The sequence below is a fragment of the Vipera berus genome (assembly GCF_964194415.1).
Source record: "Vipera berus genome assembly, chromosome: 8".
Lineage (NCBI taxonomy): Eukaryota > Metazoa > Chordata > Lepidosauria > Squamata > Viperidae > Vipera > Vipera berus.
The window spans coordinates 18398170-18424807 of record NC_138211.1 but is presented as its reverse complement, the minus strand read 5'-3'; the positions used below and the strand labels follow the sequence as shown (position 1 = coordinate 18424807).

The following is a 26638-nucleotide window of genomic DNA, read 5'->3' as shown; positions in this document are numbered from 1 at the left end:
GAAGTCCACAAGTCATAAAAGGGCCAAGTTTGAAGACCCCTAGATTAAAGCAACATTTTGGCAACAGGCCACATTTTGGTGGTTAATGATTTTAGACAGTTCTTTGTACCCCTTAAGTTTTTCTAAAAAGCTAAGCCTACAAAGTTCAATTTGCACTGCAGGAGGCATGCAACACCTGGAAGGTATGGTTAAGTCCAAATGGCAGCTGCAAAGTGTTTGGAACTCTGCCACCAGCTTGATCTTTTCAACCGTACCCTGTGGATACTTTCTGTTAGAAGTACAAAACTTTCAGCTCAACTGCCCCACAACTGATGCAAGAGCAGAACTGTCAAAATATATGATCTCTCAGAAGGAAGGGTGGAATTGAATATGGCCTTCAGAGAATAATCATTTAACTATTTAACTTTAATGAGATGCAAATGAAGTCAAATCAAAACTTGCTTTGGCATTGGTGCATTCCATTACTTTTGCTTTACTTTTACCTAGTTCTCATTTAGCAATGCTAGGTTTAAGTTTTTAAGCAAAGCAGGTGCTAAGTGAGACTGCAGCTGTGCCTATAAGCTTATTTCTACTTTCTTTTGCTCTGCAGACTTGCAAAGGCCGAAAATGCGAGGATTGATTGTAAAGTTATATTTTTCAACACAATTGTAACTACCGGTACAATTGATTGCTAAATAAGGACTACTTGGAGTCCTCAATTGCTCCTAAAGCTACACAATCCCACTTTGATAACTGACCTTCACTAGTGTACCTGGAAGAGAGAGACCAGGAACACAAAGGTCTACTTTGGAGCTGACGGACGACTATCCCGAACAAGATGAAGGCACTACAAGCCAATGTTTGCAACAGGAAGTGTTGTGTATGCCACCATAACACCAGGTGGCATTGGTCAGGCGGCCTGATTGGTCAACCTGTCCAGCGGGAAATATAGGACACCGGGTTGGGTGTCACCTGGCCGGCGGGAACACGGAGCAACCGGGTTGGCTGACTTCAGGGGCATCAGTAACATATAAGGGGCACCAGGGGTGGGGGCAGTTTAGTTCCAGCATGTAATCAATAAAGGCATTACGTATTATGCTGTCTCCTCATTGTTTCCACGCGGTTGCCCACGCTACAACAGGAAGAGTTTTAACATTCTTCAGAGCAGGGTTCCTTTCTTGTTAAGTGCAACCTTAGACCGCTTGAGGACAAACCCAAAAGAGAAACAAGGAACAATGAACTAGTGTCCACAAATGGGAGCTTCTTGGAGGCATCAGCCTGGCTGAATTTTTTTACCCAACTGGCAGGAAAAATTTACACCCTTATCTTTAACCAGCCCTGAACTCTGAAGCAGGCAAGTAAACCTGCCGCATACGCTTCTGACTGGAAAAAAACTGGTGGGGTTCCGAGGGCTGCCAGAAACACACCCTGGGTGTGTGTGAACCGAGGCACGTGCAGCAGAATCTTCAACCTCCCCACCCTCGAAGGGAGCTGGCAGCACCCCAAAATGCCGTCTCTCCCAAGCGCACCATGGCTCTAGCCTTTATCCTCCCTTGCCACAATGCCCATCCTGTCAAGCTCCGGACTCCTGTCATTACCTCACAGCATAAAGATCAGTGTGTGATGATCAAGCATGGGGGCTAGTCTCAAAATCAAAGGTAACCGGACTTGGGAACGGTTCCTTAATAGCCTGTTGTCTTTCACAAGAACCCGTACTTATTTCCAAAGTAAGTTTTTTGTTTGGTGATGCAGGCTCTCGTTACCTATCATTAGGCAGGAGGAGAGTGAGAGGGGGTGCTCTCCACATATACTCCAAAGTAGACCTAGGCACAATGAAAACTCCAAAGCAAGAGGAAACCTCACTTACTTAGATTTCTGAAGTCAGCTTTCGCCTAAAATGGTCACTTCTTATGGTCTAGCCCCTTGCTGAAGAAACACGGAGTCTTGTAAGACAAAACATGGCATAACCTCACAGGGTTGTTGTTGGGAGGGGGGGAAATTGGAGGAGGAAGGAGTTTTAGGTATGTTCACTGCCTGACTTATAAAGTAACCAAGGTGGGATAAGTGATTAATTCATTAAATTAAATAAATTAAAATAAAGGACAGAAATCACAAGGGACATTCCTTACCCCAATAGTAACCAGTGAGTAAATCAGAAAGGTGCAGAAAATGGTAAAAAAAGAATCATGAACCTAGGCAAACTTCACCTTTTCTCTCTAAATCGGTATCAACTGGCATGTGTTTTAACTTTCAAGCAAAATCATCGTCTAGTAGTCGTTTGAAGATAATTTGCAGCGGCAGCAGCTCCCTAAAAGATTTGATAGCAAGAAAAACTCACGAGTAAAACACGAGTCTAAATGCAAGCCGAGAAGCGATCGACGAGCAACCAAGAAAAAAGCCTGGCAATTAAAGTCAGAGCATCGGAAGCAGACCAGGTGCAAAAATACAGCTGGCTTCAGCCACGGGCTCCTGAAAGCAAGAGGGAAAAGCTTAAGTTTTCTCCCAAGTTAAAAAGTTTGTTCCTTCCCATCCCCGAGAGATGCTCTGTGTTCCGACGACCAAGAGTTACTATCAAGCGAGAACGCAGAGCCTGAATGAATTTCGTGCGTTTGGAAAGGCGGAGGAAAGGAAGCCAGCCCTACCTGGCCGTTACTCTTTCCTATTGAATGCCACAAGCGGGCTTAAAAAAAACCGCAGGCAGCAGACGCAAGCGGGGTTGGGAGAAGAGAGGAGAAACTTTCTCTTCTCTTTCAAACTTGGAAATACAACCCCTAAAGTGGTCCGGCTGGAGTCAAGCCCCCTACTCCGACAAGTCCCGAAAGAGTAAAAGCCGCTCTGCCCAGACCCAGACGGGCAGATAGCCCTCCCCGTCGCTTCCTTCCAATCCTCCCGCAAAGACAGCGAGAGAAGACACTTACTCCGCCGAAATCCCGAGGCTGCCTCTGGGCTACTCCGAAGTTACTCCTGAGAGGCGGGGGGGGAGGCTCGCAGAGGCGCGCGGAGATTCCGCCGGCAACGCGGAGGACGGAGCTTCTCCGCTGCTTCTCAGCCAGCGCAGCGCTGGTCCTATAAACTTAGTCTTCACCACCCTCACCCTCCTCCTCCTCCTCCTCCTAAGGGGCCGGCGATTCCCTCGTAGGGTTCTTATAGGCTCAGCCTGGGACAGCGAGGCGGCGCCCGAGCGCCCCCTGCAGGCTCAACGGCGCCCCTCCGCAGCCAGAGGGATTCACCGCCGCCTCCTGGTCCCCTCCCCGCACCTGCGGGGCTTTTCGCTGCTGCTCGGGTGGCAAAACAGGGGAGGGGAAGGGGGCGCGTCGCTCGACCCAGCCAGCCCGGAGGGTTAGGGGTGGTTTGGGCGTGTTAGCCAGTGGCGTAGCGTGGGGGGTGCAGGGGGGCCCGGCCGCACCAGGTGCAACATCTGGGGGGGCGCATTAGATGCATTTTACTTTAATTACATCAGTATTTTCATAACAAACAATACATGTGCTTAGGGGGTAAGGGTTTCTTTAACTAATCTAGTGGAAGAGACTCGAGTGCTAAAATCCACGGGTTAGGGGGTGCAAATTCCGTGCCTTGCCCCGGGTGCTGACAACCCACGCTACGCCACTGGTGTTAGGTGCGCCCAGAGAATCGGTCCAGTTAACTGGCTCGCATGGCGAAGGCAGCCAGCGGTTCTCAGCAAAGTTAAGAAGTCTGCGCTTCAACTCAGACGAGGAGGGGAATTCAGCACACCTTACCGTTGCAAGACACTGCTGGAAGGATGCCAGTTTATTGCCGTGCAAGTCCTTCAAAGGGTTTAACAGGGTTTCTTATTTCTCCTAACACGGGCAAGTCCTCCATCTAGGTCCACAGCTGAGCCCAAAATTTCTGTTGTTCAGTGAGACGTTTGTTAAGTGAGTTTCTTTTTTAAAAAATCCCATTTATATCCCGCCCTTCTCCGAAGACTCAGGGCGGCTTACAATCGAAAGCACAAATCAATGTGCTTAGCAATAGTTTTGCCCCCATGGAACAACTTAAGTGAATCCCCGCAGTTATTAAATTAGTAATATAGGAGGGATGCGGTGGCTCAGTGGCTTAGGACGCTGAGCTTGTCGATCAGAAGGTCGGCAGTTTGGCGGGTCGAATCCCGAGTGCCGCGTAGCAGAGTGAGCGCCTGTTACTCGTCCCAGCTTCTGCCAACCTAGCAGTTCGAAAGCACGTAAAAATGCAAGTAGAAAAATAGGGACCACTGCAGTGGGAAGGTAACAGCGTTCCGTGAGCCTTTGGCGTCTAGTCATGCCGGCTACATGACCACGGAGATGTCCTCGGACAAGCGCTGGCTCTTCGGCTTTGAAACAGAGATGAGCACCGGCCCCTAGAGTCGGAAACGACCAGCACGCATGTGCGGGGGAACCTTTACCTTTACCTTATGGCTGTTAAGTGAATCTGGCTTCCCCATTGACTTTGCTTGTCAGGAAGGGGATCACGTGATCCCGGGCCACTGCAACCACCATAAATGTGAGCTGTTCGCCAAGAATCTGAATTTTGATCACATGACCATGGGGATGCTGAAATGGTTGTAAGTGTGAAAAATGGTCATAAGTCACTTTTTTCAGTCTTGTTGTAACTTCAAACAGTCACTAAATGAACTGTTGTAAGTTAGTCAATAAATAAACAGTAACAGCAAAAGGGGGCAGGCGGGGGGGGAGAGAGACAGAGCGAGTGAGAGACCTTCTGATGAAGTGGATCCTATAGATCCGTGGTGGCGAACCTATGGCACACGTGCTACAGGTGGCACGCAGAGCCCTCTCTGTGGGCATGTGCGCCGTCGCCCCAGTCCCAGGCCTTCAGCTGCGTTTTATAAAACCTTTTCACTTTAGGCCTCCGCCGCCATGTGCAAAAAAAAAAAGGTTCAATCAATCAATTTCAATTTCTCATGGGGAAAAAAAGATCTTGCAAAATTGGAATTGATTGATTGAACTTTTTAGTCCCACCCAGTCTGCCGTTACCACTGCAGCCATGCCCCCCCAATGGGCCACGCCCACCCAGAAGGCCACGCCCACTCAGCGGGCCACGCACACCTGGCACCCAATGATACATAACTGAGTTTTGGGTTGCAGTTTGGGCAGTCTCTAAAAGGTTCACCATCACTGCTATAGATTATGATGGAATGGCAGTTTGACCCCAGGATGGAAGCCCATTGCCACTAACCAAGACTTTCACCAACCGGCTGAAGTTACATCTTCCCCAATTCCCAGACAATGCAGGGACTGCATTCACACAATAGAAGAGTGAGTAGACACCCCCACTGTGATCTTGCCTTTTGTGCCCTTTATCAAAGGCTTAGAATGGCCATGACATCAAAATGGCCACCATTTGAGGTTTACACAAACCACAAGGTATAAATGGAAGTACTGTATAACGTCCGGTAGGTGTCTGTAAATCCAACAGAATACCCACTCAGTGTTCATGTAACTGAATAAATGTAAGACTTTAGCTGTGTTGATATATCACGACTAACCCATTTTCAAGTAAAACAAAATTTTCTGACCTCTGTGGTTTATTGAACCTATGGTTTACAACAAGCTCAACTATAAACTAACCATACGGCACCACAAAGTAGCTGACCACACTTTAGCCTGTTGTATGCAACTAATTTTTGTTTAAAGTACAGCTAGACAACCTTTTTAGGCTGTGACCACAATGGTCTTTTCTGCAGAACCAGCTTGATGAGTGAAGCTGAGGAGGACTTTGAAGCAACCCCTCTGGAGTTAGGATACTCTTAAGGGTGGGAGTGGGAGAGCTTGTCTGATGGAGCCTTGTATTTAAATTGTTACCTTAAATTTTATAGTTTTTGACAAGCAAAACCTACAAACTGCACATCTTCCAGATGTATTAGAGCAGGGGTTCTCAACCTTGGCAACTTTAAGACTTGTGGACTTCAACTTCAAAGCTGGGAGTTGAAGTCTACAAGTCTTAAAGTGGCCAAGGTTGGAGATCCCTGTATTAGACTTCAGGTGGTCCTTGAATGACAACCACAACTGAGAACGTTACTGATGTGAAGCAAGGCTGTTCTTTAGCGAATCCTGCCCAATTTTACCACCTTGTTTGCCAGTTAATGGAATCCCCGCAGTTAAATTTCTCATGTGGGCATTAAGCAAATCTGGCTTCCCCCTTTGACTTTGCTCTTTGGAAGCTGGCTGGCGAAGTTGCAAATGGCCATTGTGTGGCTCTGGAACTCTGCAACACTCATAAACCCATGGCAATTATCAAGCACCTGAATTTTGATCATGTGGGGATGCTGTGAAGGTGGTAAGTGCAAGGACCTGTCCTAGGTCACTTTCTTTGTACTGTAAGTGGTCGCTAAATGAATGATAGTCAAGGTTGAATGATACTCAGAATGATACTCTTTTAATTTGTTTTAACGTTTGTATTGACTGTTTTTTAAATGCCCTGTAAACTGCCCTGAGTCCTTTGGGAAAGGGCAGTATATAAATCTAAATAAATAAAATAAATAGAACAACAGGAATTAGAGTCCAACACATCCAAAGGACTGGATGTTGTGAAAGTTGGATGTGATCAGCAAACTTAAGAAGGAGCAATGAAGGTAAGATAATCCAGGAACTGGCAGAGGGCCCTCAGATAGAACAGGTGCCAATTCTGGATACAAGCCCTTTTCCATTAGGTACAGGTAGTTAATAATAATAAAGTTGGAGGGGACCTTGGAGGTCATCTAGTCCAACCCCCTGCTCAGGCAGGAAACCCTATACCACTTCAGACAAGTGGGTATCCAATCTCTTCTTAAAGACTTCCAGTGTTGGAGCATTCAATGCTTCTGGAGGCAGGTTGTTCCACTGGTTAGTTGTTCTAACTGTCAGGAAGTTTCTCCTTAGTTCTAGGTTGCTTCTCTCCTTGACTAGTTTCCATCCGTTGCTTCTTGTCCTGCTTTCAGGCGCTTTGGAGAATAGCTTGACTCCTCTTCTTTGGGGCAGCCCCTGAGATATTGGAACACTGCTATCATGTCACCCCTCACCCTTCTCTTCATTAATTGAAGAGATTGATTGTGCTTAGATTGTAAGCCGCCCTGAGTCTTCGGAGAAGGGCGGGATATAAATGGGATTAAAATAAAATAAAATAAAAAATAAATTAAACCACACATACCCAATTCCAGCAATCGTTCCTTATACATTTTAGCCTCCAATCCCCTAATCATCTTTGTTGCTCTTCTCTGTACTCTTTCTAGAGTCTCAACATCTCTTTTACATCATGGTGACCAAAACTGGTTATAGGTTCTCAACTTATAACCACAATTTAGGCCAAACCTTATCTTGCTAAGTGAGACATTTGTGAAGTGAGTTTTGCCCCATTTTACAGCTTTTCTTACCACAGTTGTTGGTAACACAGTTGTTAGCAAAACTCAATTGGGGAGCCAGATTTACTTACCAGATCGCAAAAGGGGATCACGTGACCCCAGGACACTGCAGCCATGATAAATATGAGCCAGTTGCCAAGCATCTGAATTTTGATCATGTGACCCTGGGGATAGTGCAACAGTCATCAAGTGTGAAAAATCATCATGACTCACTTTTTTCAAGTGCCGTTGTAACTTTGAATGCTCACTAAATGAACGGTCATTAGCTGAGAGTAGTTTCACTTGGTGGAATTTGCTTCCAAAGAAATGCAGAAACTCATACTACAGTTGGCTTGCAAAGTCATCCTTCACCAAGCTTATCCTCCATTAATTTTGTCTTACAAGACTTCTAACACTGTGTAAAGTAAGCAAGAGAAATTAGGTTGCTTGACCTGAAGCATCTTCTCAAAAGATGTGTGTCTTTTGTGAGTCAGTAGGTAGCACTAACCTCAGAGGATCTTAAGGCATCTTAAAGACTAATAATATATTGTTGCTGGTTATTAGTGGTGCTTGCTTCCTTGTACGTTTTCAGCAATGCAGTTTTAGAAATTCCCTGAAAGATTGAAGTAGAGAGAATTAGAGAATGTATTTTGCCTCCTACTAAATTTAATCACTTACTGCAATGTTAAAATGCTTGCCTGTTACAAATTAAGGTGTAAATCTTATTATATGTATTTGATGCCCCCACTTTGAAATCCATTAAGCCTAACAAATAGGATTGTCAAGTTTCAGAGGGTAAAAAGAGTGTGGGTGTTCACTATTAAGAATCACAAGATTTTTAGCACCAGCTGATGTCCCATATTTTCCTTTTGCAAATGCAGGGCTTGAAGTGACATTAATGGTGTCCTTTGCAAAACTGATTTTTATCTACTAAAGAAATATCATTGCAGCATTTTAAGTGTAGGAAAGCAACTGTGTATGGACTTTAACATTTACATGGTTTTGTTTATATATGTTTGGAAATTAACCTGGAATGTACTTCCAGCCAAGAGGGGCCAGAGCTGATGATGGTGAAAGAGCCAAGTTAAAAATTCAATGGATTAAATGGACTTGAAATTTTCAAATGGAAAATGAATCAGGGCTATGCTGATCATATTAACGTTTAAAGAAGACCTGCTCTTCTTAATGGGATTTTCTTCCACGGAAGAATTCTTAAAGTTGCAGCTTTCCATTTAAAAGAAGCAAGGATACAGGATCTGATTCAAAAGGTTGAAGAATGCTAAAATTTTATCCATTGGGTATATGTTAACACAATCGCAGCACGAATATGGGGTTTCTACACATCAAAGCACAGATGTCTCCATTTAAAGATAGCAAGAGAACACGATGGCTTTCACTTTTACAGTCATCTAGAATCAAGTCTGGTTCAAGTTGAACCAGACTTGATTCTAGATGACTGTAAAAGTGTGCCTGACTCAGGATCTTAAATTTTAAAAATTTTAAATTTTAGTATGTGTTTATTGTTTAGGGCTATTTGATTTAATCTCATTTTAATTTTTATACATTATGTGTTGTTTATAGTGTTTTAATTGCCCTGTACACCGCCCCGAGTCCTTTCGGAGAGGAGCGGTATATAAATCCAAATAAATGAAATCAATGAAAAATTCTGGGAGCTGAAGTCCACAAGTCATAAAAGGGCCAGGTTTGAAGACCCCTGGTCTAGTGATTAAGGCACCAGGTTGGAAGCCAGGAGGCTGTGAGTTCTAGTCCCACCTTAGGCATGAAAGCCAGCTGGGTGACTTTGAGCCAGTCAGTCTCAGCCCAACTCACCTCACAGGGTTGTTGTTGTGGGAACAAAGGAGGAAGGTGTGATGGATATGATTGCCACCTTGAGTTATTTGTAAACAGGTTGTTTAAATAAGCTTTTCCTGAGTTGCTTTTCACTAAAAAAAATACAATAGAGAAAAAAAACATTTACACAATAACAAAAAAGCCCAACTTTAAAACATCAGATCCCAATGCAAGAAAAATTCTAGTAAGACTGTCTCAGGTCAGAGAATAAGGGGGGGGGAACCCACATCTACACAATAACAAAAAAAGCTCAACTCTCAAACATTAGATCCCAATGCAAATTTTTTTTTAATACAACTCAGGTGGGAGAAGCAGCTGTCAATAAGATGCCAAAATAACATCATGTACAAGAGGCACATTGTTTATTTATTAAATTGCCAGCATCTCATTATCCAAAGCAACTCCTGGCAGAATTTCCCATTGAGGTACCCTGCTCTCAACCACAGTTTTTCCTTCCCAGGCTTTAAGACAATGAGGGAGGGACCTCTTCCTGGTCTTTACTGGTCAACAGTGAAGGTGATGGGTTCAAAATGATTTGCACCTGAAAGCAGGACAAGAAGCAAGGGATGGAAACTAGTCAAGGAGAGAAGCAACCTAGAACTAAGGAGAAACTTCCTGACAGTTAGAAAAACTAACCAGTGGAACAACCTGCCTCCAGAAGTGGTGAATGCTCCAACACTGGAAGTTTTTAAGAAGAGACTGGACAGCCATTTGTCTGAAATGGTATAGGGTTTCCTGCCTGAGCAGGGGGTTGGACTAGATGACCTCCAAGGTCCCTTCCAACTTCTTCTTCTTCTTCTTCTTCTTCTTCTTCTTCTTCTTCTTCTTCTTCTTCTTCTTCTTCTTCTTCTTCTTCTTCTTCTTCTTCTTCTTCTTCTTCTTCTTCTTCTTCTTCTTATTATTATTATTATTATTATTATTATTATTATTATTATTATTAATTATTATTATTATTATTGCCTTGTCTTTTTTCCATTAGCCATTTTGGCTAGCAGGGCCTTTCCACTGTCATGGTGTTTTCTTGAAAAATTTCCAAAATCAGGCTCTAAGCTGCATTTGTAAGAAACACATGGAGATGATGTTGACTGCGGAAAGGTTGAAAGCAAAATAAAGCCAGGATGGGATTCGCTGACCATTTGTAACTTGTCCCACTCAAACCAAAGAACCTTTTTCTTCCCCCTCCCCATTTAGGGATTTTCTTGCCAATTAAAAAAAAATCTGCCTTATTCTTTGCAAAATGAACATAAAGGTAAAGGTAAAGATTCCCCCACACATGGGTGCTAGTTGTTTCCGACTCTAGGGGCCAGTGCTCATCTCCGTTTCAAAGCCGAAGAGCCAGGGCTTGTCCGAGGATGTCTCCGTGGTCATGTGGCCGGCATGACTAGACGCCAAAGGCGCACGGAACGCTGTTACCTTCCCACCGTAGTGGTCCCTATTTTTCTACTTGCATTTTTACGTGCTTTCGAACTGCTAGGTTGGCAGAAGCTGGGACGAGTAACGCGCTCACTCTGTTACGCGGCACTCAGGATTCGACCCAACAAACTGCCGATCTTCTGATCGACAAGCTCAGCATCCTAACCCACTGAGCCACCGTGTCCCTCATAAAATGAACATACAAGGGCATAAATGGCAAAAGTCAGTTGAGAGGTATATAGCTTAGCGTGTCTTGGGTGCAAAATCCATGAGCAAGGCCAACCGTAAGAACATTTCTGAGAAATAAAGAAATGGACATCTTTATTTATGTGGGGCAGTACTCTCAGAAATAGAGCAGACCACCTTTCCGAATAAGGATTTGAGTGATGGGAGGAGTGGGGCAGGAAAGGACATATATACAACTGAAGGCAAATTGTTTGTGCAGGGCTGAAGTCAAACTCCATCTGTGTCTTAGAGTTGGCCAATCAAGGTCTGTAAAACTCTGCAGTGACAAGAGCTCAGGCACATCGGCTGAAAGGAAGGCAGCCAAGCCCAGGTGTGTTGTTCTGGCTCTTTGTGTGCTAAGCTCTGTGTACATTCTGCTTCTGAAAAACAAGCCTTTGGTTTTGTTTGGGATCAGGGAGGACATCAGATTGATGAAACCTGAAGAGGGTTCTCTTGCTTTGATTCTGGAAAACCACCGTGGAAAAAGAAAACACAACTGAAAAAAGGAAGGCAGCATTTGAGAAAGTCAGCTCAGTTTGCAGCGTATTTGCAGTCCTAATTGCAATTTAATAAGAAACAGGGGAGCTTTTTCCATTCCTTCCAAGGACACATCAGCCTGTCTAAAGGGGCAGGAAAAGAATCGGATGTCAATTATGCCACAACATAAATATAAACACTGATTTTTCCCCCCTTTCCTGATAAAGACTTTGCTCTCTTCACCATGTTTACCTTTCCCTATTTAATTTCTTTCACAGCACAATTTATTTTTCCGGTTTTTTCCCTCTGAGGTACTGTGCACCCGAAACAGGACAAATGGTGAAAAGTCCAAATAAATTGCAGCGATCTGCAATTTTAACTGCCATATTCTTGTACCTTGTGGCAGAATTTCTCCTTCCCTGATCCAACAGCCCTAGGCAGATTGTGTAAAAAGAGATGTTTGGTCATCCTTGGGAGATAATGTGGCAGTTTGATCTTAAAGCTGCAGACAATGTTCAAGGCTTGACAGAGCCTTCCTTGAATGACTTCCAAAGATCCAAGGGCAGAGATTTGGTCTTGTCCCTGTTGATAAGGATATTTCAGCTCTCCTGTTTCAAACCCTAGTGAGAGGTGAAGAGAGATTTCATGCTGGCACCTGACATAGGGAATCCAGCTTATAGGTAGGCTTACAACTTACAACCAATCATTTAGCAACTGTTTGACGTTACAACAGCACAGAAAAAATGACCGCTTACAAAACCCGGCCCTTGGATTTAACGACTGTCACGGCATCCTCAGAGCCACATGGTCAAAATTTGGACTCTTGGCAACTGGCAAGTATTTACGATGGTTGCAATGTTCTGGGGTCATGTGATCACCACTGGCAACTTTCTCAGATGGCTTCCAACAAGCAAAGCCAATGGGGGAAGCCGGATTTGCTTAATGACTGCATGATTTGCTTAACAACTGCAGCCAAAAAAGGCATAAAATCTGGTGTGACTCAATTTACAACGATCTTGCTTACCAATGGAAATTCTGGACCGAGTTATAATTGTATAAGCTGAGCACTGCCTGTACTGTGCTCCAAAAATTAGCACATGCACACCCAATTCCACAGAAGATTTCTACTGTGCCACTGCAATAAACAGGAGCGGCATTGTTGTGTAAGAGAATTCCCTGTGGCTTTGTACATCAGAAGTCTGCCTACCTCCTACCCAGCACAGCCACAATAGGCAACCATTTCTTCAGGATTTGTGGCACCGTCACTCTTTGTGGGCTCTTGAAACTGTGCATGTTCAAGGGCAAGAAAAGTAAATGCCACACTGGATGGCAGCTTTAGCTCGTGAGAATTTTATTGGCAGGACAAATCATATGGACAATTGTAGATACGGACCTCTTTTTTTCCAGAGTTAACACTAAAACACCCTTTTGAACAACTCTAGTGAAGCTAGGCAGTTTCAGAATAACACATCCTGCAAAATATGTCAAGCTAGGGACTCCCAGTTTTTATTGAATAGGCTTAATCAGTAGCTTTCGAACCAGGAAAAACCAATGTCTACTTACAAATATGTTAGTGAATGTGGGCAAGATAAATCTTCCCATAACAAAGCTTGCTTGCCATTTTAATCTCTCCCTCACAAATGAGCAGTCTGAGTGGGTCTGTCATAGAAATGACAGACCCACTCAGGTTTTCCTCCACTCAATCTGAGCAAGCTGACATGGATTCTGGGTGATTGATGCAGCTGAGAAAACACACTTAGCACCATTCACACGGAGTCCAAAGCAAACTTACCTTACCTTTTTATTACTCTGCGTAAGCTGAGGATTGCTGACTATAAAAATGTGGTGAAAAGCAACAGAACCTCGAAGGAAAGGGGTCTACTGAGGTAGGATGCTAAGCCTGAAATGGCAAGATACTCCTAGGCTGTTACCAACAAAGGACAATTTCAACTGTTTACATCAGGAAGAGAAACTGGCTTATATTGGATTGGTTCCAATGTTCACATTTTGACTCCAGGGCATGAGATTGGGTCTATTCACACAACAGCACTGCTATAAGACACTGAGGTTGGAGGAGGCATAAATGTCTCAGTATCCTGACACAGTCCTCCACCCCTTCCTTTTTACCACAACTTTGCATCCTGATGTAATCAGTTTTCTGAGTAATCGGAGCAGAAGGGCTTGGAGAAATATCATCTCTAGATGTTCCTTGGATCTTGGCTGTTCCCTCTGGAGGTGAAAGATAATGCTGGATTTGGAAGAGTTGGGAGTTGAAGACTGAAAATTAGAAATATCTAGGGAGGCCACAATTATCTATGACAGGAGATGCCGCCGCCAACACTGTTTTGGTCCCTTATTTCTGGTTCTGGAGATAGGAACAAGATTTTGGAGAACATGGACCTTAATGCAAAAAGAGAACAAGGAATTGCTGCTACCCTTTTTGATACGAGGTATGATCAGGAACAATAGTTTAAACCCATATAGTGAGTACAGGTAGTCCTCGACTTACAACAGTTCATTTAGTGGCTGTTTGAAGTTACAATGGCACTGAAAAAAATGACTTATGGCTGTTTTTACAGTTACGACCATTGCAACGTCCTCATGATCACATGATCAAAATTCAGATACTTTGTAACTGATTCCTACATATGACCGTTGCGGTGTCCTGACGTCATCTGATCCCTTTTTGTGACCTCCTGAGAAGCAAAGTCAATGGGAAAGCCAGATTCACTTAACAACCGTGTTACTAACTGCAGTGATCCACTTTACAACTTTGGCAAGAAAGGTCATAAATGGGACAAAACTTCACTTAACAACATTTTCTCTCAGCAACAGAAATTTTGGGCTCGTAATTTTGGGGTCATAAATCAAGGACTACCTTTACTCAAATTTTGATTGAACCTTTCAAGCAGGAAGGGAGAGAGCGCTGACTCTGTGGCCCAGACAGGAAGAGCCCGATCCACTCTCTTCACTCTTCAACCGATTGCCCTTAGCTTGCATCACCCAAAACCCACAGAAAGTGCATCTGCCTGCAGGGTTGAGCATGAAAGAGGACGGTGGTTAAGTCATTTAGATCAAAGTTCTACATGAGTCTTTGGATGGTAGAATTATTTAGATCAAAGTTCAGCAACAAAGCTTTTGAGAGAGGTTAAGCAAGATACAAAAACGTTAATTCTGGTAACCCTCCAGCTTATCTGCCTGAATTAAGTAAATTCAGTCAGAACTGAAGAAGCTTCTTGGATGAGAAGCGAAACGTCTTCAAGGAGGAAAAAAAAAAGGAAAGTCCAGTTGCCATTTGAAAAAGCACCTTTGGGACAACCATGACTTGGATGACATTAAGGGCACAATCTCCTGGTGGAAAGGCCCAGATTCCTATGGGGCCACACACTGAGGTTGCGTACTTAGGTAAGCCAGTCAGCTCATCTGTTGTCTGGGATTTTGGGTTGATAGGCCAAGTCTTCAAACAATGGTACTTTCAAGAAAAGTGGATTTTTCTGGAGGGAAGAATTAGTATAGGCTCAGCTGTAGGGACTGATCGTCTCTACCTTCAAATTGCTGTTATGAGAACTGGCAAACATAAGGAGTCCAGGGTTAAGAGAAAACTTAGCTGAAGCACGGACAAGAGTCCAGAACACTCTGTTCAACCAAACCCGCATCTGTCATAGGAATGCTGGAATTAGTGATGCTTCATAAATGCTGGAAAAAGAAGCTAGGTTGTAGCCATCCTTTCCAAGGAAGCCAAGGTGCAGAAGTAAAAGATAACCGTCACGGAATACAGACTCCAGCTGGCAAACAAGATATATCTTGGGGGGCCAATATTAGTTTTTACATCGTGTCTTTTACTCTGTGTCCATTGATTGTGGGCACTTCTCCAGGGAGGCAAGATCCTAGAGCAGATTATGCTGATTCAGTTGCCACATCAGATGGAAGAGACTGCTGGTCACACAGGGGCAACGTAATTGCCAGGGAAAGTGCCAAATTTCTGCGTCCTTCTAGAGACCCCTAGTGCAGAAACAAAAACACAGGAGAGAGCCATGAAGAAACCAGAGGTTTGAGGTTCAAAAGTTACATTTTTTTTCTGGAAGATTCTGGACAAGCCTCTTGAAATAAATAATGGATCTGTAAAAAAATATCTGACTCTGCTACTTCTTATGCCCCAGCTTCAAAGTTTTGGACAATATTCCTCTCTCATCTATATTGCCTACAGACTTTATACGTACATTTGCTTTGCTGGTCTGTGACTGTAATAAAGATTGACTGATATGCTGATGTTTTATTTAAATTTATATTGGGGTTTTTTAATGTATAATGAGTTTTATTAGGGCTGTGTATCGGTGATTGCACGACCTCTGTAGATGACATATATGCTAAATAAATAATAAAATCTGTTTGAGTGGTTTTTCGTGTGGTAAAATTGCTACTCAGGGCATGATCCAGATGACGGGAGATCTTCTCCGTTCATTCAGATCCTGGATCAGAAATAGGCAGCCTAGTAAAGAGGGGCACCAATTAGTTTACAACTATCCCTTTTGGAGACTGCCACCTACTATTACTGACCACACCTACCTTTTAATACTATTCTTAAGATGCCTTCAATTAAAACTAAGTGCAAAATTGGCCAGTGGCCAGCCTTCAAAAGTCTGCTCTAGAACTTCTCCACCGACACTGGAGGTTTTTAAGAACAGATTGGACAACCGCTTGTCTGAAATGGTATAGGGCAGAGGTAGGCAACCTCGGCTCTTTTATGACTCATGGACTTCAACTCCCAGAATTCCTGAGTCAGCTGACTCAGGAATTCTGGGAGTTGAAGTCCACGAGTCATAAAAGAGCCGAGGTTGCCTACCCCTGGACTAGAACATCTCCAAGGTCCCTCCCAGCTTTGTTATTCTGTTAAATAAGGCAGAGGTGCCTCACCTGAAGCTACAGGATATGTGTGGACCTCAAAAGCCTTGGATACAGCCCTAGAAACCCTCAGACGTTACTAAAGTCTTACTGTAAAGAAAACACACCACTGGAGGATAACCATATGCATTACGTCTAATTTTAGTCAAACTGGAATGAAAATCAAATGTAGATTCTATGCCAGTCCTGCCCGCTGCTTTTGGGAGTGCAGTTCTGTCTCCAAAGGCAACTCAAGGTGTGGGGGGAAAAATTGCAAGCTACTAAAATCTGCCACCGCCCTGCTTTGAAGTGTCCGTCTCCACAAATCTAGACATACCCACAAACCAGCCATCATCACACTGTTGCATCACATCCACCCGGTCACCTTCCTGAAGTTCCAATTCGTCTTCATTCTGAGGTCTGTAATGGTAGATAGCCTGGTACCTGGAACATGCAAGCTACGGATGAGGACGTCTCCTTCTCATTTATTTAACAACATACAAGGAGTCCTTAACTTATTAACTTAACTTAGTGACCATTAGAACCGCCCAAAAAGTACAGTGGTACTCAGGTGATTTGAAACTCATCAGATTTGGTACTCAACGCATTTTGATGCAAAGATTTTGTCCCGGTACTCAACACACAACTAGTTTGGTACCCAACGCACAACTAGAATCTGTCGGTGCCGGCTGCCTTGTGACTCACTGCATTATTCTTTATGGGAAAAATTTGTTTGGTGCTCTTCATTTTTGGCACTCGTCGTGCCTCCCGGAACCAATTAACGACGAGTACCAAGGCACCACCATATTTACAACCCAGTTCCGAAGTTCTGATGGCCATCCCCCAACCCCTACGCCCACGTGACTGCATTTTGGTGATTAACATCTGCAGTGTTCGCTTAACGATCACCACAAAAAAAAAAGATCATAAAACGGGGTCAGTCAGGTGATGACCCGCTTTACAACCATCACGACTTACGATATTATGGTCATAAATCGAGGACTCCCTGTACATACATACTAGTTTTTCCCTGTACCTGAATCAAAACATTTTTTTCCCCTCAAGGGAAATAAACTCTAAGTCCCTTCTGCAGGCAAGAGAGATGAGAGGCACTGCACTGTGTTTCATGCGTGGAAATGTGCAGAGGTGAGCAATCTGCCTGCCCTCCTACCCAAATATTCAGAGTGGGGGAAAGAGGTGGACACACACACACACACACACACACACACACACACACACTGCAGCTTGGAAACCTTGATCTTCTCTCAGCCTTTTGAGCAGGCATTTGCAATACTTGGCACCGGTAAAGCAGCCCGCGGCTTCTGTTCCCCTAGGCGCTGAGCAAGCCCCTCTGAAAAAGGGCCCTTGTTTTGAACAATCCAGACACTGTCCAAGCCTGGCACTCCAGGGGGTTGTCTACAGCCAGCCCCCCTCCTTCTCCCCCTCCCTATGGGTCACTTCACAGGGACGGTGGGGCTGGCCAGCTGCCAGCAGGAGCCCAGCTTTCCCTTCCCACCACTGCGAATCTGCTCGACTTACGGAGTCCACTGGATGCCGGAGGGGGAGTCTCTGGCGGCGTGTCGGGGACTCTGTGGCTTTGAAGTCGGGGAAAATACTGTCTCGAGGGCTGAATTCTGCAGTCACAAGAAAGCAAGAAAAAGGAATGAGAACGTGGCACACCAGAGAGTAATAACCAGAGGTGGGAGGAAAGGAAGATTTAACTAAATCCTGGCAGACGTGTCCAAGAAAATTCAATGCAGGATATAGGTAGTCCTCAGGTTAGGACCACAATTGAGCCAGACATTTCTGTTGCTAAGCAAGACAGTTGTTAAGTGAATTTTACCCCATTGTACGACTTTTCTTGCAATGATTCACCTTTGTTAAGTGAATCACTGCAGTTGATGAGTTAGTGACACGGTCGTTAAGCGGATCTGGCCTCCCCTATTGACTTTGCTTGTGGGAAGGTCCCAAAAGGGGATCATATGACCCTGGGGCAGGACAACCGTCATAGATATGAGTTAGTTGCCAAGTGTCCGAATTTTGATCTGGGGGCCATGAGGATGCTTCAACGGTCGTGTGAAAAACGGTCATGTCACTTTTTTTCAGTGCTGTTGCAACTTTGAACCGTCACTAAACAAATTGTTGTAAGTCGAGGACATACCACCTGCATGTAAGTGACTCTAGGTGGCTTCCAATAAAAGGCATTTTTATGCAGATACTCCTCAACTTATGGCCACAACTCAGCCCAATATTTATGTTGCTAAGTGAGAAATGTATTAATTGATTTTTTCCCCATTTTACAACTTTGCTTGCCACCGTTGTTAAGTGAACCACTGCAGTTGTTAAATTAGCAAAAGGGTTGTTAAATGAATCTGGCTTCCCCATTGACTTTGCTGGTCAGAAGGTCGCAAAAGGGGAACACGTGTCATAAATGTGAACCAGGTGTCAAGCATCCAAATGTAAATCATGTGACTATGGGGATGCGGCAATGGTCATAAGTGTGAAAAATGGTCATAAATCGCTTTTCCCCCCAGTGCCGTTGTAACTTTGAACCGTCACTCGAGGAACTGTTGCAAATTGAGAACTACCTATATAAAAGCATAAATAAGAACCAAGGTTAAAAAAAAAACCAAGAATTTAAAGGTAGGGTGAAAAGTGAAAAGTTAATGAGGTGGAGAGAACAACTGTTGCAACGTCCCCGTGGTCACATGATCCAAATTCAGACGCTTGGCAACTGACTCGTATTTATGATGGTTGCAGTCTCCTGGACTCATGAGAAGCAAAGTCAGTGAGGGAGCCAGATTCGCCTAACAAGCGTGTTACCAACTTAACAACTGCAGCTTCACAATGGTGGCAAGAAAAGTTGTACAATGAGGCAAAACTTACTTAACAACTGTCTCACTTAGCAACTGAAATTTTGTGCTCAGTTTTGGTCATCGGTTGAGGATTACCTGTATAGATACTAAGCATGGCTATCCTCCTAATTTCCCTTAGCCATTTCAAGGCAGAACTGGCATCTTTTTCGGATTAGCCGGGGCTTTCCTAGGGCAGAGGCTCACACCCACGTCCACCGAAAGGAATGCAAACTTTATCCCCTGCTAAGGTTTGTTGTTGCTGGTTTTTCTTTTGTTCACTTTTCTCATTGCTTTGGGGTTGCTGCCAAGCCCTGCAACAGGATATCATTTTAATTTCCCGCGTGCTCTAAAGTGATGCTGTATCGAGGATATTCCTACCATTGTAATGAATTAAGCCTGTGGCAGTGGGATCCACCGAGTAGGGAGAAAAGAGAAGCAGACTCCCTCTTTCTATATGCATTGTTATTTTGCATGCACGCCCCACATTACGAAAGCGGCAACTCTGCTTTTGTAATTCAGAGGAGAATGCTAAACGAAAGGAGGGACACATGCTGGCAAGTAGCCCCTTAAGCCTTGGGATAGCAAATTATGCTTGGTCTCTACTTACACCATACATGAGAAATGGGGGGAAACAGCATCTCACCTGCGGCAGGGTGGAAGTCTGTGCTTGGGAAGTCAATACAGGCGGAACAGGTCGTGGTGGGTCCTTCATCTGGAAAGATGTGAGGGGCTGGGGGCTGCCACTGGACATTTTTCCCGGGCTTTGACTCTGGGGACTGAAAGAGCCAGCTTTGGCTGCCTCCTGGATTCTGTGAGTCGTGGTCTCAGGGTTTTCAAATTTGGGAGACACGGGAAATGTGAATCCAGAGGGGGTGGAGGAGGAGGAGGAGGAGGAGGAGGAGAGCAGGTCTGGAGCCAGAGTGTTTGGCAGGCTTGAAGGGGAAGCCTCAGACTGCCCCCTACTGCCCAGACTGGGTGCATGTGCCTGGGGGGATGAGCTGGCAAGGGTTGGGAGGCCTGGAGAGGAAGGATAGTCCTCCGAATTCTTCACCCTTGGCTCTTTCACCACCTGGACATAGTTGGCTGGGAAAATACCCTGGCGGCTTGTGCCAGAGATGCGACCTTCATACCAGTTCTCGTCTACTCTGCGGACAAGGCAGATACGTTCACCCTGGCAACAGAAGGAAGAAAAGTTAGCATGCCGTGGGAGTATGTAAGAGCGCCCCGGGGCTGAAATACACACCCAAGAAGGAATTGTCTGTCCTTCTCAGCAACCACTTTGAAGCTAAAGGCCACCCATCTTGTTCCAGGCACAATAGGTCCATATTGGTGTGTGTGTGTGTGTGTGTGTGTGTGTGTGTGTGTGTGTGTGTGTGTGTGTTTACAGGACCTCCCATATCAGCAGTGGGATATAGGATGTAAGATGGGAACAGCATCTTACAGAAGTAACTCTGGGTGGTGCACAACATTAAAGCAACAACAACTCCATAATTCAAACCACAACATCCTGACATCTGAAAGATCTCTGCACTTGGCCACCTGTTATCCTACCTTACCTGTCCATATGGCTCCTTGCCTGGTAGAGTAACAGCAGCCAGTTTATTTATTTACTTTTTTGCCTTTTCTTTTTTCCAAAAGGTCAACAATTGCCCAGATCCCCAGAGGAAGAGAATGCCCCTCTGAAATATTACTGCTATAATATCCTTAAAGTTTATAAAATTGTAAGTTTTGTGGAGGGGAATATTGGTTCAGCAACCAAACCACCGACTTGACTTTACAAATGTATGTCCTCTTCTTTCTCCAGAAGCCACTATATGTTACGTCTCTCTCTTTATAAATCAACGATGAATTCAGAACAAAGCGTTTAAATTGAGCAAGTGCAATGCCCAATTGAGCTCAAACAAAGCAACAAAAATGAATTGTAATCTCCAGAGGAGTGGAGCTGCCTTGTCTATTATCCCTGTCCACCAAACAGATGGATTAATGCATAGGAGAGCTGAACAGTAATCCAAAACATCTGCAAGGCCCATCTTTCTCTCTTTAGCAAAATAAATATTTCTGGTGCAGACTTTTCCAAGAGCGATGAGATGGTACATAATGATCAACTCAGCAAAGCTGGTTCTCTCTATTGGCTCAGTACAACCCCTCCTCTTTCAGGTGGCACTTTTCAGCACTGCTGTTCAAAAGTGGAAGTACATTATTTTCATCACCACAGGAGGTGCCCTTCGCATTTTTCCTAGAGGGACTAAAATATTATTGGCTGCCTCAGAGCTTCCATTTATGAGAAGCAGACAGCGCCAACCAACCCAACATCTGTTGGAGAGGAATGAACTGGTCTGGAGCCCAGATGGGCCACGGAAGGAGAGGCTGAAGCCTTTGTGTTGCTGGTTCCACTCTGGGCTAGAATGTATGTTTCTGCTAATAAGTGGACTTTGATACCTTTCGAAAAGACAGCTCTACTGCCAAGTCTCCCTTGAAGTTGTACTGGGCCACGGCTTCCCCATACTCCAAGACTTGGATGGAGGGCGTTTTGATGGGCTTGGGAATTTCGGTTGGAGACAGGACCTGTGTTGGAAAGGAAGCAGCAGCATAGCAGGGTTATGGCTTTAACCTGGAATACGGATTCGTAAAGAAAGCGTTTACCTGAACACCAGGCATCTTTACTGGAACACATCCTCGGCAGTGAGGGCATGAAGGAGGGAAATGCTTGGGTTTGCCACACTCTTGTCCTCTGCTCCAATTCTCTCCCTGAACGTCAGAACAATGCCCCTTTTCTTTGTTAGCCAATACTAATCATGGCCTTTAAAGATGCTAGAACACTAGATGTCAGACATTATCTGGGCCCTACAAGTAGTCCTTGACTTGTGACTGCCATTGAGCCCGGAATTACGTGATCACGCCCCTTTTTATAACCATTTTGCAGCACTCATGAAACAAACATGGTGGTCGAAAAGTGAATGCTGTGACCGCTAAGCAAATGCTACAATCCATTTTCTGGAATGGGGTTTTTGTTCCCCCCCCTCCCAGAAATCAGAAGTAAACGTCTCTTTCCTGCAAAAAGCATTGTAAATTGCAGTCACATAACCACAAGATGCTACGAACAGCATAAATCTTGAGGACCCAAAATGTGATCATGTCATCAGAGGACGGGGGCACCCATTAGAACTTCAAATCCAGGTCGTAGGTAGTCTTGCGGAGGTCCATTTTAACTTCATATGGTCACTAAGTGACCGGTCATAAGTCAGGGACTACTTGTGTAAAGAACACTGAAACACACTGCCTACTTGTCATTTCTTCTTTCGGCTTCTCCAGTTTTACAGAATGCACACACTCTGAACACGGCTATCTTTTTTTTAAAACCACAGCTGAAAACATTACTCCTCTTTGAAGCTGTTGGCCACCTCTTAAGAGCTTACCCCATCTAGGTACACCTACTCAGAGAGAGTAGAAATACTGTGTGTGCAAAAGCCCCTGTTTTCAGATGTTCCCTAGTGCAAAAACTTGTCTGAATCCTTGGAGAGAAGCTACTAGTTGCTGTAAACAAGGTGAATCAATGCTCTGACTCAGAAGGAGTTCCCTTTTGCTTTCGTAGTTTTTGGAACAGCATTTGCTCCCATACACCCCTTCTTTCTCTCTCCTTTCTTCAGTCCCTGCTAGGGACGTCTAGAAGGAGACCCATAATCTCTAACATGATTATCCAGCACAAAATAGTGGTGGTACATATGTTGGGAAACTTCCAGCCAGGCTGGAAGGAGTGGTTAAGTGGGGAACTAGCCTTGAGTCCGAGAGACAAAAGCCAGGCCACCCCGCAAGATCCACAAAACCTTATTTGTTTATTGCCAGGGGAAGGCAAGCAGTCTGGGAAGATTCTTGTAGCTTTTGTGCCTGACCACGTTTGCCACCCTCATTGCCAACCTTTAACATGCCTCTAGGCCATCTGGTCTGAGTCACTGCTGGACTCTGCTGACCTGATTTGCCTTATCTCGTTACACGTAAGATTTGGTTGTTTCCATTCCCTTTCATCATCTCTCTAGCCAGGGGTGGGAAAATCAGTCACCAATCAGAGCACTGTAGAAGGAAGGCAGAGTCTGAGTTTGGGACTTTGGTTGGATTTGGTGTTGGCTGGTTTGTCTGCCTTTCCTCCCATATCCATTTAAGCAGCTCCCAAGTTAAAACAATGTATAAGAAAGCAACATATGCAAAGTTACCAGACCTGAAACAGATCCAAAAAGAAGCAAGAGAATAAATAAAATGCTAATGGAGAGGACCAAGGCTGAGAAACACTTGAGCAATACCTAAAGAAGAGGGAAACATCTGTATCTCAAAACACTCGCCACATCTGCTACTGGTGCTCTGCCTTTGTCTCATGCTAATGGTTGATAGAGGGATAATTGAACCATGGTTAAATGCAATTGGGTCAAGGCCCACATTCAAATAGCAAGCCTTAATGAAAGGATCTTTCATTTGCTATGCATATATATGCCAGTGATGCAAAATGAATGAAATCTCCCTAAATTTTTTTGAGTACCATTTGAGGTCACCCAAAGTTTTCACTGAATTGTATTTCAGAAGGAGAAAACTATTTTCAAAACATGGGCTAATCAAAACAATTATTTCATGCCGTTAACTAATTTTATCACGTCTAAATGAAATCACACTTATCATTTGTCCTGTCCCAGCTTATTCAGACTATCGGTGGCCCTTGGCTCTACAATCCATGACACAACAGTGCTACTCATAAAGAGACCGCAACAATGCAAATTAACAGCTCCAGAGTTGATAACAACCCTTCAATTCCAAAGTAACTGCAATATTCATAATGTCTTAAAAAGATCTAGAAAAATAATAGAACTGAAAAATAAAAGTACGTTTGTCAATGTCCAGCATGGCACAATAAAGCAAATTTACTACTAATTTTGCCCTTTAGCAAGTGGGGATCCTGAACTCTTAAAAGTTACCCCCTGCCTCAATTTCTGCTATCTCCTTTCTCTTCAGCATAGGGATACAAAATCTATTTAATTTTTCTTGGGCAGCCAAAAAAATCCCAATGGCACCAGAAGCTTACCTCCACATAATTAGCAGGGAAAATGCCCACCCTGCCATGGTGTTCTCCTTCAAGCCAGTTTTTGTCTACTTCTTTGTGGATGTAAACAATGTCACCTTTCTGCAAAGTCAATTCTCTGAAAAAGAAACAGGTAACATAAGGACCACTGTTAAAAAATTCTTTCAGAGCAAATTCCCTTCAAGGGTCTCTTCAAGTCACTCACTGAGTTTGTACAAGCCACCTCCTGTTCAGGTTAATGGCTTAATGCCACGACTGAGACAAATTGAGCCTTTTGCGTTGATACTTTCGCTGGGTCCAAAGAATGTCGTTGTGGTTTTCAAGCTACGTTGCTGCAGGAAATATTCTGCGGGGGAGAGCGGGTGTGTTCTAGGATACATTCTCCACTCAAGCAGCAAAACTGTGAGATGTGGAGGACCTGGGCTAAGCTTCACACAAGCAGATCATGTGGCCTAGAATGGGGTGAGGAATCTTGTTGCATTTGGAAAGCACACTGGCTTTTTCCATTTGGTTTATTTGGTTTCAATCCTGCCTTTCTATTCTGAGTTGCTAATGCCATTTAAAAAAAACTAAACTTTTAAATATTGCTTCTGTTTTTCAAATCGTGTTATCTGCTTCCAGTACTTGTAGAAAGGCAGGATTCACATTCAAGTCAGGCTAAATTCTTTTGCCAATTAAGAGCCTGTAAAAAAAAAGAGACAGAGGCTGAGAATGCAGGACATAAAGTCTATGGAGATACTCAGTCATCCAGGTCGTGGTCGTGCTTTTTCAAAAGGCAAAAGGATGTCCTGACTGACAGTTCTGGCTCAGTTCTGATCAGTCAGAACTGAAAAAGCTTCTTGGATGAGAAGTGAAACATCTTCTTCCTCAAGGAAAAAACACAGTCCAGTTGCGTTTCGAAAAAGCACCTTTGAAACAGGAATATAAGGACAACTCTCACAGAACGGCATTCTCTAGGATGGAAGCAATCCTACATACTAGATAGATGGACTCTGATAACAAAGCTTCTTCAGAGGAGCTTTCTTGCAAATCCTAATAGCTGCATAATCCATATCAGGAAAGAGTCCTGATTATAACTTTAAAGGACAATAACAAATTGCATTCAGTAGCCAACAGCAACAAGTATAGTTCATTCAGTACAATCATTATAGAGACCTGTAACTCTATGTGGAGTTTGCACTGATTGGCAAGCTAGCTGCTTCAATTTCCACCAGCTTCAACTTCCAAACATTTCTGAAGGGAGCTACAATAATTAAAATGGGATGAAACCAAGCCAGGGTTAAATTCAGTGGATGCAATGGATCAAGAAGGTCACAGCTGGTGAGCCAAGCGTATTTTGGTTGAGCTGCTTTGGAGCAAGTCACTATGACACTACCTAGGTTTTCAATCCATGGTATAACAAGAGTTAACATTCTAAATGGCAAAGCATTCCATATGTAGGTTAGAGGCCGTATGTTCCAATAGTACAGCAGATGTTTTGCATTCTAAAGTTGCTAACTCCATTTATGGCATTTCCAGTGAAAAGGAGATGTCTTGAGACATCCAAAAATTCTGGCACTTGTAATCTGGAAGAGCCAAGTTGGGAAAGGCTAGCAAAGATAATATGAGGCTAAATATATTATCGTATCTGAACATTATCGACAGCACTTGAATTTCCTTTCACGAATATGCACAATACGTGTGTAGACCAGAACATAGTCTAAAGACGCCTGGTGTGGTCATTTTGCTGAAGCAAACTATCTTTGGGTGTAGTCAGTAGTTGTTGGGGAAACTACTGAGGTAATTGGTTGAGTTTCATCATGGAAAAAAAAGATACGGTAGATGTATTGCAAAATCAGTAACAAAATATTTGTATAGGTCTCTACTCACTGTCACCCTGTCAACAAAAGTGCATACAGTCAAGGCTATGGTCTTTCCAGTTGCAATGTGTGGCTGTGAATGTTGAACCATAAGAAAGGCTGAGCGCCAAAGAATTGAGGCCTTTGAACTCTGGTGCTGGAGAAGACTCCTGCGAGTCCCTTGGACTGCAAGGCGATTAAACCGGTCAGTCCTAGAGGAGATCAACCCTGACTGCTCTTTAGAAGGCCAGATCCTGAAGTGGAAACTCAAATACTTTGGCTGCCTAATGAGAAGGAAGGACTCACTGGAGAAAAGCCTAATGCTGGGAAAGGTTGAGGGCAATAGAAGAAGGGGACGACAGAGAATGAGGTGCCTGGATGGAGTCACTGAAGCAGTAGGCGTGAGCCTAAATGGACTCCAGAAGATGGTAGAGGACAGGAAGGCCTGGAAGAACGTTGTCCATGGGGTTGCAATGGGTGGGACACGACTTCGCAGCTAACAACAACTACTACTCACTGTGGGTTAATAGGTTTTACTCTTGAGCAAACAAACAAACAGAAAGTATAGGAGCCGCTGAGTATCTCAATTCCCTTCATCACTCAAAAGACTGCCCTGCCAGGATTTTGATCTCTTTGATGTTGATTCGGGCATATCCAGATGTAGTCACATTTGGAACAAGATACACTAAGTCTAACATGCATGATATTTCTGCTAGATTTCATATAG

General features: G+C 44.0%; 2 protein-coding genes across 8 annotated transcripts in view; both read right to left on the bottom strand.

Moving 5' to 3' along the window:
- Positions 1–7717, bottom strand: part of PDLIM2 (PDZ and LIM domain 2) — a 59205-nt gene extending 51488 nt beyond the window's left edge. The window contains exon 1 of the mRNA XM_081333839.1: positions 7544–7717. The gene's annotated coding sequence lies outside the window, so the exon portion shown is untranslated. The remainder of the gene's footprint in view (positions 1–7543) is intronic.
- A 7338-nt stretch (positions 7718–15055) lies between these two features.
- Positions 15056–26638, bottom strand: part of SORBS3 (sorbin and SH3 domain containing 3) — a 66207-nt gene continuing 54624 nt past the window's right edge. For all 7 annotated transcript variants that reach the window (XM_081333480.1, XM_081333477.1, XM_081333481.1 and 4 more), the window contains 6 exons: positions 24077–24191; positions 21451–21576; positions 19655–20182; positions 17696–17790; positions 16494–16600; positions 15056–15277 (listed from right to left, as the gene is read on the bottom strand). In XM_081333480.1, coding sequence (XP_081189606.1) covers positions 15216–15277; positions 16494–16600; positions 17696–17790; positions 19655–20182; positions 21451–21576; positions 24077–24191 — 1033 coding nt within the window. In that variant the 3' untranslated portion in view covers positions 15056–15215. The remainder of the gene's footprint in view (positions 15278–16493; positions 16601–17695; positions 17791–19654; positions 20183–21450; positions 21577–24076; positions 24192–26638) is intronic.